Below are 12,253 nucleotides of genomic sequence, written 5' to 3'. Positions count from 1 at the left end.
CTCAATATTCAACCTACACCTCTGGACACAAAGTTAACAAGAACAATTTTCTTCCTATTGTTTTTAACATCCAGCTCAAAAAGAAATGGTCCAAGGGCAACATCATTTACTGTTCATGCTACTATTGCATCAGGATTGGAAAATAAAAAACTACTGTATCCCTTAGAGAAGGGTCCTCAAGAGAGTGACCCTTCTATAGCAATTTTATTCCAAGGGGCTAATATTGATTGTTACATTCTTTCGGTTTTTAGAACAATTTCTAGAATGTCACCCATGTCCCAGTTCCACAGGTTACATAAGCACCTGCTTAACTTTGAATTGAACGGGACCACTCACATGCTTAAAGGCAGGCACGTGCTCAAATACTTTGGCGAATCAGGATCTTGAATGCCTAGAACAGCCCCACTTAATACCTTTGGAGCCTTCGTTGGTTTCAACCCACTACTACAGGACTTTTGCAGAGGGGATGAAAATAGCTTGTTGGCAGTATATATTCCATTGCAACTGGCATAACAGCTCATATACTCTAAACATTCTTTTAGATTAGAAAATTTATATGCCAAAGGCTGGCCATGGACTTCAGGCAATGTTTCCAAGGAAGTTATTGTACTGCATGACATTTACTGACGTTTAGTTCCATGGCGCATTGATGACACAGTTGAACAAAGACACAGATGGGCATCATTCCCATTAAAAATCACGAGTCTCAAGCGGTGTGCTAATGAGCTGATTTGCTCCTCTGAACTCACTTCCCTTTGGATGACTGGCTGAGCCCATATCCTCCTGTGCTTCCTCTCTCCCATGCTATCTGTGCTATCTCCTGCCCCACACGATATCTGCTGTGGGATATAATGAGCACATTCAGGGTAGGAGAAGCCACTGCAGGAAAGGTTCTCACCTAATTCATTTGCTGGGTTTGCAGCCAGAAAAGGGGAACTTGATTGGCTTCTGGGGGGAGTGGAAGAGGGGGACCAGACTATTCCAATACAGCACAATTTGGCAAAGAATTTGTGATTAACTCTAGATTTAAACTCCATCTCCCCTTTACCGCCTTTGTCTTTTGGGCGCTCATGTGTCCTTCAGCCCCTCAGTTCTCCTTCCCCCCCACCTTTCTTGTACCTCTCCTACCAGTCCCTCCTCTTTCTGCAATTTATCTTTATCATTTTCCTCTTGTATCAGCAGCCTCTCTTCTCCATCCCCACAATTCCATTCTTTTCTTAGCTTTCCCATTCAGCTTCCTTGGCTTCTGCTTTTCCTTCATTTTCTGCTTCTTCAGAATTTCTCTCTGCTTTGACACCATCTCTCTCCATTACTTTTTCATGGTGTCTGTTGGCTTTTCTCTACTCTGCTCCCCCATTCCCGTTCCTTTCAGTGACTCTGTCCCTGACCCCCAAATCACTGAGCAAGCAGGGTGACAGGCGAGCACTGTGAAACCTCCTGGGAACAGTCTGCCCTCAAGCTATTTCACTGGAAATCCAGGGAGAAGCATTAGAGTATTTTCACCACACACTGGTGCTCTGGGTGTGATGCATTTTCAGCAAACTCACAGGGAGGTTTGGATTCTAATCGGAGTGATTTGTCTCCCTCACAGTGAGCTCCTCAGGGAGCACCTGGGCAAGGCTAATGATAGCTGATATCCAACAGTATATTAAGTTGCTCTCACATGCACTATAAGACCAATTGAAAAATACCCTTGAGGGAACGTGTAATATTCACAGATTTTAAATTTAGAAGTTGCCAAAGGAATCCAATGCGTCAACTGTCAGACCCTCCCCACAGAAGAGACATTTGCGAAAATCCTGATGGCTGGACCATTACATTTAAAGTGAGTTTAAAGCTGCAATTCTCCAGGAGCGCAGTAATACTAACATACCAGAGTTATTAACCATTACCATTCTGGGATGCACCAGACAGGTTAATGTAGCTGATTCCTCTTCATTTAGGACTAGCTTTTTGCCTCAACTTAGTAAGACTGAGGGACAAAAAGCCCTAAGACATCTGTCAGTCACCACCACTATAGGAAGCAGGAATGGGGACAGGCCAAAGAAAATTACAAAATTGTAAGAGTCTTCCACTGCAAAGTGGGGCACCAGAACCGGAGAGAGTTCAGGGTGTGGTCAGTGCACAGGACTGGTGCACAAATAGGAGACCTACTCCTAAAAACCACAGTGAGTGCGCCAGATCCAGAAGCAGCCATTAGACCCACCGGCATGGTGAACACACGAGTGGTTTAGTAAATTCTCTCACGTGATACACTTACATGACGTAAAGGAACACGGCCTGCAAGTGAGACAGTCGGCACAGCACCTACGCAGCCTGGCGTTCTGCCATGGCAGCCAGATGGACCTGTGCCACCTGGGATGAGCTGAGGTGTTGTGCTGACAGGTTGCAAGCAAGGCACTTGCAGGGGAGGGTCCCTGGCTGTGGCCCTTGCTCCCTTCAGCTGCCTGCCACAGCCTGTCAGTCACCGCTGCAGGGCACATATTTATGGCCACATGTTTTTCTCTGGATCGTCACCAGAAAGGCTTCTCTTTTGAGTGGGGGGAGGGGACAAAGGGGCGACTGGGGAGGCCACCAGCCACATGACACTCACCCCACCCGGGGAAGGGCCGGGACAACTCCCCTTGCCCCCAAGCCATGCCTCTACCCTCCCCCACCCCTTTGCTCCACCCCACCATTTTCCCCAGCCGAGGCCGACTGTGGGACTAGCTGGGCTGCGGGGGCCGGGCCCAGCTGACACACTCACCAGCAGCGGCAGGGCAGGGAGAACCACACGGTCCCAGCTCACCCTGCTTGGCTTTCCGCCAGTGAGCATGAAAGCAGTCCCGCCCCTGCCCGGACGATGCACCAGGAGGACAGAGTCCTCCACTGCTGCCGGTGAGTGTGGGGGAGGGGAGGGGTGCAGATCCCTCCTGTGGGCGCCAGCCCCTCCCCCACTGACCCCTGCCAACTGCTGGCCAGCCCCTTCCCCCTCCTGCCCATCAGTCTTTGGGGGCACACGACCCTTCATGCCCTCCCCCCGACTGCTTCTGGGGGAAGGGTTATAGAGCAAAGATGGCTAGAATCAGAGTCTCCTCTGGGCAGCTGCATGTAACATGCTACTTTATGTCCGAAGCCCAGAGGCCGGGGTGAGGGGCACGCAGTTCAGCACAGAATGGGGAGTAATGTACTTGCCTTTTCAGCGAACACTGGGTTTCCAGAGAGCTCCGTGAGGTGCAGGAATTCTAAGTGCAGGGTGCCAAACTCTGCTAAGATACTGCTTCCTGCCGAGGCCCAGCCCCAACTCCAGCTCATGCCACTGGAAGGACAAAAGAGGGAGCCTTCGTTACCAAGTCAAACACAGCAGGTCTCTCCACAATCCTGGGGCAAAGCTCTCCCTCTGTAATCCCTGGGCAGCTCCTGTGTTCATCCTCCGGTGCGAAACCCATACTGTGGGTCTTCATAGCGCTATAGGGATCCTTCGCGTTGAATGCTTGAGGTGGCACAAAGAGCACTTAACATTACAGACACAGTTTGGCCCAATGCAAATAAGACTGAGCAGGTCCACTGGAGAAGGCAATCTCAAATAACCACAGTCTCCTCCGTGGGGATGGGCATGACCCAGCCCCTTGATGCTCTCACGCAAGGGCTGCATTTTCAAAAGGGCACACTGGGAATATGGAATCTGAACCCACGTTTTCCAGCTGGTTTCCATCTCTACAATGGGCTAATCCCATTCCAGATTCCAAACACCCTGTAAATTCGGGAGGCTTGAGAACCCAGTTTTGTGGTGCAGCACCTCTAATCTGACATTTGCTAGCCCCAAAAGGATCTTCATTTTCTTTGTGCTCTTCTGTATTTAATGTCACTGGGTGCAGGTGCGGGCGGGGCAGCAACCAAACCAGCACATAGTACCATGCAACATGTGGGAAGGGGAAATGGCCACAGGAATTGACCCAGGCTTGATAGGGATGTAACAGCCATGTTACATGCTCTCCTCTGAGATACCCTAACTTCCTGGTCCTCATCATACCGAACGTACAAAGAACAAAGAGCCAGATACACCTCCAGAAACGTCGGAGACGCTGTATAAAGGAAACTAGTCGTTATACAAAGCCATCACTTATTTGGATCTACTCAGACTAGACCCTTCATCTCACCCTCCTTCCACCAGCCACGGTTCTTTACACTAAACTCCAGTTCTGCCAACTCCAGGCAAAAGGGGAGAAAATCCCCATCTTGTTAATGGGGAGCGTGCTCTTTGGAAAATGACAGTGGGAACATGGGTGATCAGATCTCACACTGGGCAGAAATGGATTGCTGAAGAGGCAGTGGGGAAGCTCTCTGATCACTAACAATCTTACTTGGGCTTGGTTTTTCACTCACCTGTTTCCCTCCCCCAATGTGCTGCTGTAAATTACAGCTCTCTGCAGTGATACTGTCTTTCACAAATCTACACGGACAAGAAAAGTGACCTGTGCTTTAAGGGACTGATCTCAAAATAGCCCCTGCACCTGCTAGCTAACAGTCCTCTTTCCAGCAGTGAGGCAGCCGCGATCCCTTGACTGCCATGATTCCATGGTACATAATGACAATATTATGTATTGCAATCACGCACTTTCCTTTTTTTTAAGGAAGCTATAACCATCGCTCCAACTATGAAAAAAACACTAGATGGCGCCTGAAGGCTTCTATATTAGAAGATAAGGATTTCTGTTATTGATCAGAGGCTAAAACAAATGACCTTTCTCCAGAAAAATGTTGCTGTTTCCTGGGAAAAGCCGAATCATTTTTAGGTGGAGAACTATTTTTTATGCCTCCAGAGAAAAGCTGCAAACCTTGCAGTAGATAGCATATCCCCCCTGTAATATGTATTGATATTCTTCCGTTTCTGTCCAAAACGGGCTGCAAACTTTGGTGTTTGCAGTTAGAACAGCTGTTCCAGGAATTACTGTTGTTGCAGGGCTAGGAACCCCATGGTCCATATCTGGAGGAAGGGCATGCTTTACAGTAAACACAAACTCCATCCAAGGGAGGTTAGGTGCAATATTAATGTAATATATCGGCCATATCTACCACAGAGGACCATATCTTGCCATTGGAGAGATGCACTACTAAATGATCTCACGGGTGTTTCCTGTATCTGTCTCTTTGGACCCTAATGATCACATTTTCTTTACCTGCTCATTAAAAGACTAGGGAAACATGATCTCAAACAGAAATCACTTAAGCTGCTGTGACAGAAATAACAATTTCCTGCACAAACCTCACTGAATTACGGTTAAGCGCCGTAGATGTTCACCGCATTAAAATGCAGACATTTGTGGGATTGTAGGTAATGTCTTGAGGCACGAGGGAGACAACCAACATAAGACCTAGGTGCTAGGAGCTTTGAAGGACAATTTTAAACAATGTGTCAGACAAAAATGAACTTTTGGTAAGTGGATTTCCTGGGGAGATGAAAGCAAGTGTACCTCACCCCTCCAGTTACACAGAAATCCAGCCTTTTGAAGCTATTATGCCCCAGGGAAAGCCCATTGTCTACTAATCAGCTGCTCCTGGAATCTCAAGAGCAAAGATCCGGGCTGTACAAAGGACAGCCCAACTTGTTCATGGAGTTCTTGTTCTGAGCAAAAGGTATTGTGAACTCATAAACACAGGCAAATCTCTGGATGGGGCTGAACGACTGATTCCTATCAGAGTCCTTGCTAGAGTTGGGGTTGATTTCTGGTCAATTTATTAACACACGTGTAGATTTCTTTTGTTGCTTTAATAGGCTTTCTGTGCAGTGCTTTCCCTCAGAACGGCTGCACTGTGTCAAACCAAAGGTCCATCTAGCCCAGCATCCTGTCTTCCGACAGTGGCTGATGCCAGGTGCTCCAGAGGGAGTGAACAGAACAGGCAGACACAAAAGCAACCCCTCTCCTGACATTCATTTTCAACCTCTGACAAACAGAGGCCAGGGACACCTTTCCTACCCATCCTGGCTAATAGCCACTGATGGGCCTGACCTCCATGAATTTACCTAGTTCTTTTTTGAACCCTGTTAAAGTCCTGGTCTTCACAACCTCCTCTGGCCAGGAGTTCCCCAGCCTACGATGTGCTGTGTGAAGAAACACTTCCTTTTGTTAGTTTTAAAGCTGCTCTCCATCAATTTCATTTGGTGACCCCTAGTTCTTTTGTTGTGGGGACAAAAAAATAACTTTTCCTTATGCACTTTCCCCACACCAGTCATGATTTTAGACCTCTATCATCTCCCTACTTAGTCTTCTTTTTTCAAAGCTGAAAACTCCCAGTCTTTTTAATCTTGAGGGATTTGGAACAAGTGCCATATGCAGAATAGTTTTTGTTGCCCTTTCCTGAACCTTTTCCACCTTAACAATAGTAACAGAGAGATAGCCGTGTTAGACTGTGTTCTATCAAAACAAAAAGGCAGTCATGTAACACTTTAAAGTGCTATACCTTAAAAAAAAAACAACATGCCTGCCTAAGAGAAGTTGCATGGCCCCTTTCCACTGTGGGCAGTTACACGGTTTATCAGTTTGGAGGAGAAAGCAATGGTCAGCCGCTAGTCATTTCGGCGGTTGGATTTAATGAGAAGAAAATTGTGTAGGGGAGTTGTGCGGCCTGAAAATGCCCCGGTCAGGAGGGAGAAAGAAGCATGTCTCCACTTAAGTCAGGTGACAGATGGGGAAGGTTGGGAGTAGTTGTCCTTGGTGGACCATAGCAGAGGAATACAGGTGCAGGTGACTTGAACTATGACAGCGGCTTAAAGCTAAGTATGTCCCAAATTGACTGGACAATGCTAAGGACTGTGTTGCTTATGACTGCAGTACGCCTAGCAGGCAGAGGTGAATCAAACAGCCTTGAAAATCTGCATCCCAAATGCTTGGTACTGCTGACTAAAAGGCTGCTAGGGGTTGGTCAACCAAGGACTCAAAGCAGAACCGTGGGAGAGGTTTGCCGATCAAATGAAGGAACACAACCATCTGGAAATAGATTTCACCTTCGCCAGCCCTCTGGCTTGAAGACAAGTAGGAAAGAGGACTGCAATGAGATGACAAACCTGGGACAGGGGAAAGATGGTGGAAGTTGTTAACAGAGAAAGAAGAAGAGTAGGACAAGGATCTGGAAGTTCAATATGAGAAAGTGTGAGACTGTGGAGGAACATCCAGGGGGGAAGACATTTCAGACAGAAAGGGAGACGTTGGGGCTACAAAGATAGATATGGGAATGGTCTATGCAGGGGACACATGGGAGTGGAGGAAAGCTCCAAGAGAGAAGTGGTGTGGGTGGGTGTGTGGGGATGGGGTTGATAATAAACACAGAAACTCAAGTATCTCAAAAGACCAGGGAAAAGGAGATGATTAAGGAGCAGACAGAGAGGTGGGAGGAACACAAGGAGAGCTGAGCTACAAATACAATGAAAGGAGGAAAAGTTAAGGTGGGCATCAAAAACAGAGGTACAATAAGAACCACCACGGCTTGCCCTTAGAAAGAGGAAGGCTACTAGGGACTTTGGACAACAGTTGCTCTGGAACAGGGTGTGGAGCTGGACTACACGGAATCAAAGACCATGCAGGTGGAGAAGAAGCGTAGGCAGCAACGGCAGACAGCATGTTGTAGGATCATGGGAGACAAATGGGTTGAAGGTGACAAGATTGTAGTTAGAGACTGATGGGACGGAGGGAAGGATTTTTCAAGAGAAGGGCCCAGGGCATGGGGAGGCACACTGGAAGATTTGAGAGTGCAAGGCAGAAGGCTGCACTGAGGTGACTGGAAAAATAAGGCAGTAGTGCCCATGGGAACAGAAGCAGGGTGATCCCTCTCCTTACTGCATCAGGACCTTGACACAGAACTGGCCGCGTGCCAGGTCTTATGTTTGTTTTGTTCAGAACCTCAGTAAAAGAATATTCAGTTTGTGAGACTTCCTCCAGCCTGGACCCTGCTGGGTTTCTCTAAGTTAGCAGATACTGGTTGCAAAATGTGGCAAAAGTAGCAATAAAAGGGTTAGAGGACAGGGCTTTACTGATGAAGTGGGGTCCAGCTGAGGAAATCTTATGCCCAGATAAATATGTCAGTATTTAAGGTGCAACACGACTCATTGTTTTTGCTGAAACAGACTAACTCGGCTAAAGGAAACCAACGGCAGCTGTGGAGTGAGAGATGAACAAAGACATGGCTGTTCCATGACTGTGGTAGAAGGCAGGATGAAAGGCTTTTGTTAAGCTATGTTTCCTATTCTCTGTGCTTGAGCTTGTGGGCAGTTTTTAAAAATCCCAGGGACTTTACCTAGCTGGCATCAGCATGAATCAATGAGTCGTGATGAGCGGGAAGAGTTGTGTAGTAATTAGAAAGGGGATGGAAAATCAAGACACTTGGGTTATGTTCTTGTCTCTTCTACTAAGTGACCTTGGGCAAATTATTTAATCCATCTGCCTCAGCACCCCACTTTATGTCACACACCTCAGAGGCGATGCTGTGGCCCAAAGGCCTGGTCTATCCCCAAAACTTGCAACAGCACAGGTATGCCTCTTAGGAATGTATAAAGTCTACAGAGATGTGCTATGCAAGGCTATCACAATGCAGCCACTGCTAGCTCAACAGAAGAACTCTTCTATCAAGCTAGCTACTGTTCCTCAGGGAGGTGGATTAGCTATCGCAACAGGAGTCACTGCAGTAACTGTCTAAGCTGCAGCTGTGTCACAGAAGCAGTTTACGTACAGTTGTAATCTAAGTGAACGACACGCATGTTGTGGAGCCAAAGCAAGCAGAAAAACAACATGGACCATGGTTATTCATACACATTTAGACGCAAAACTGACATTTACCACAAGATCTATTTCTCAGTGCCCATGCTTAGAGCCTGTGAATATCTAAAACGGTAGCATCCTAAATCCGGTCTGGCACACTGCAAAATGCGCAGAGCAAGCAGAGCTCTAAATGCAGGCCCACAAATAAGACTCAAGGACAATGTGAGTGGGAACATGCAATTCCAATGGGGCACCTCTGCCAGGAAGTGAAGGAAGAAAATGTGGACTGCTTAAAAATTAATAAAACACAGCTGGGTTTAATGTGAGTCACTCTTGATTACTGCCAAGATGCCTCCTGGAGTCTGAATTGCTGAAACGAATCTCCTCCAGGCCTCAGGAGGGGAAATACTACAGGAAGATGCTAAAAAGTATAACTCAGGTGAAAAAAATGAATAAGTTCCATCAACAACATTAGTCAAGATGGGCAACTCCAACTCCAAGCTCAGGGCAACCCAAAATCTCTAATTACTACAGGTTGAAACTCTCTAGTCTGGCATCCTCAGGACCTGACTGGTGCTGGGTGACAGAATTTTCTGAACCTTGGGAGGTCAATATTGTCTAACACCGTTACTAACACTTCCACTGCTTACTAGGCTCTTAGAAGATATTTAGGGGTAAATTGCAGCTACATAACAGCACAAAACACAGAACCAGGCTGGTGGCTGTAAACAAACTCTATGGACCACAGGAAACATGGCCACACCCATGCTAAGTGGTCATCCAGCTAACTAAAATCATGTCAGATTACAGGAAACTTGTATCAGCACAGGTATGTGAAATGTGCACAGAGATGTGCCACGCCAGCCTACCACAATGTAGCCACTGCTAGCTCAATGGAAGAACTCTTCCACCAAACTAGCTATTGTCCCTCAGTCTCGCTGGACGAGAGAGTTCTCAACTAGAGAGGTTCAACCTCTGGAAGCTGAGTGTGGAAGAAAATCTGTAATCACTCTGTAATCGCCTTGTTTAGAACGCTTCCCCCTGAAGCTCTGGCCACGCTGCTGGAGACAAGATACTGAGTAAAATGGCACCTGGTCTGACTCAATGTGTCAGCTCTTATGTTGTCTGGGGCAAAGTGGTTTGTCATTCCTTTACAAGTTTTCAGTACAACAACCCCCTACGAACAACAGGAAAGTAATGAGGTGTCTTGCCTGCCCAGATTTATCACGCCCCGTGGGATACCAGTGGGGGTGTTAAAGGCTGGTAGAAGTTTCTCTCCAAGTTCAATAGCTTTGCTCTTGAATACCTGTTACACAAAAAGAGGAAAGGAGAGTTAATAAGTACAATTTATTGCTCACCCTTGTCAGTCGTGTTGGTTTGCCTAAACTTCATTTTTCCATACACAAACAGACATACACAATTATAAAATGTGTAAGAATAAGGAGACATTACCGGGCTCTCATTTAAAACCAGTGGGATCACTCCTAGGCCTATCCATTGGGAGGGAACTAATTAACCCTGAGGAAGTTGCAATATGGACTGGAAATTATGGATGGCCCTAGATATCTGCAACAGATCAGTCTTAAATCCTGGATCCCAACAGCCTTAAATTTTGGATATGGATGTGAGCTGTGCAGCTTTGGCTCACGTTACCAAATAAGGGATCACCCTTTCTAGACAAGTAAAGGATCAATTCTGTTACCTTCTGATGCAGAGTCTGGGCCAGTGAGTTTGAAAGTTCCTATTTGGAACCTAACTGGCAGTAAGGACATCTGGGAGTTTCAGATCACTGGGGTTTGTGTGAAGCTTTGCCCTCGGCTTTGATTCTTACAGACAAACTCCTTGGGAGTTTTAGTTTGAACTTAGAAAAGTTAACTCAGTTAAAACGGCCAAGTTTTGACCAAGTAGGGCTCCAAGCCACCATGTTTTCCATTGCTTCCTTGTGAAATCAGAGATCGTCCCAGACTCATAAGTGAACTTGGCTTGGGTTAGGCTAGTGAAGCCCCAACCTCAGTGCAGCTCTTATCACTCCCAAAGCTGTATGCTTCCTGCTGCCTGAAGATAGCAATGTCTGTAGGTGTTCAGCCACCCATTGCTACATCCAGCTCTTCTCCGGACTCTCTGAATCCTTGCAAGTATTTTCCCATGAACTCAAAGCCAAGTTCTGCATTCTCTGGGGGAACAATAGATAAAATGAATTAGGCACAGATTTCCATTCTCTGAGTGACTGGAACGTCTCCTTTAACCTACTGAGCAAAGACCAGTTGCTTGGGTCAGGGGTCTCCACTTCAAACACCACTGGCTGCTCTAATCTAACACCAACACTGTGCAGTTGGTTCGTCGCTTTGCTTAGAGCATGGTTACAAAATGCGCCTCTCTGAGCTGTTTTGATTTGAGTTGGTTCCCTCTTAGGAATGTGCGTTGGGGAAGCAGAATTGAATACATCAATATTACAGGAGATTTCTAACAGTGATTATATCTTACAACGCAGGTTGCTGACAGAGGTGGGAAAAGTATCCAAAAAGTTACTTGAGTAAAGGTGCTCTCTCTTCTGCATACTTGAGTACAACCTAGATGTGCCACACATGTACTTTTACTCAAGTAGTTTTCCAGCTGGACACTGGTAACTTGTACTTAAGTAAAACATGCACACCCCCAGCAGTGGCACTTTTACTCAAGTAACACTTTAGGTACATCTTCCACCTCTGGTTGCTGATAGCTCATATTACTTCTAATGTCAAGAACACCTTTACACATAAGTAATTTCCAGAAAGATGATCAAATATGGCAGAGAAAGCATGATTCAGGAAATACACTGACTATGTAATATAGCATGGAAAGAAGGGAAGGCATTTAAGGAATGGACAAGATGTGCTAGTACAATACCCAAGAAAGGAAGTACATTGGAGTGCAAGAACTACAGAACGATTGCCCTAATGAGTCATCTAGGTAAGGTGCTGATGACGATACTGACAGAGATTGAGATCACAGAAAGAAGAACATATAGCAGATGAGCAAGCAGGGTTCAGAAAAGACAGAAGTACCATATAGCAGATATTGGCACTAAGACTGATAGCGGAGAAAGCTTGACGAAAGAACAAAAATGTATGCACTTGCTTCGTCGATTTTCAAAAGGCATTTGACAGTATAGATCAGAAAGTGACTTGGGCGGTGTTGCAGTCATACGGAGTGGATAGCAGACTAATACGGTTGTTGAAAGATATCAATGATAATGCAGAGGAAGCAGTGAGAACACGTCGGGAGTTGGGAAGTTGGTTTAAAACAAGTAGAGGCACGAGACAAGGAGATCCAATATCGCCAAGTATCTTCATCGCACATCTGAGAGAGCAATGGGCAAGATCAAGGAAGAGGTAGAAGGGGTATCTGTGCATGGGAAAAGATTAACAACTTGAGGTTCGCGGATGTTATAGTTATCATTGAGGAAGATGAGGAGAAGCTAGCGAAAACGGTGTGGGTGTTAAACGAAGAAGGGAAGCAGTACGGACTGACTATGAACATCA

General features: G+C 46.3%; 1 protein-coding gene across 2 annotated transcripts in view; it reads right to left on the bottom strand.

Annotated features, from left to right (window-relative positions):
• MAN1C1 (mannosidase alpha class 1C member 1) overlaps positions 1 to 12,253 on the bottom strand; it is a 109,917-nt gene that overhangs the window by 12,362 nt on the left and 85,302 nt on the right. For both annotated transcript variants that reach the window (XM_074976151.1, XM_074976152.1), the window contains exons 6-7: positions 9,944 to 10,038; positions 3,175 to 3,298 (exon numbers count right to left, since the gene is read on the bottom strand). In XM_074976151.1, the coding sequence (XP_074832252.1) occupies positions 3,175 to 3,298; positions 9,944 to 10,038 (219 nt within the window). The remainder of the gene's footprint in view (positions 1 to 3,174; positions 3,299 to 9,943; positions 10,039 to 12,253) is intronic.

This window comes from Carettochelys insculpta, chromosome 24, assembly GCF_033958435.1.
Source record: "Carettochelys insculpta isolate YL-2023 chromosome 24, ASM3395843v1, whole genome shotgun sequence".
NCBI classification, from domain to species: Eukaryota; Metazoa; Chordata; order Testudines; family Carettochelyidae; genus Carettochelys; species Carettochelys insculpta.
The sequence above is the reverse complement of the archived record's forward strand: the minus strand, read 5'-3'. Positions and strand labels throughout refer to the sequence as shown.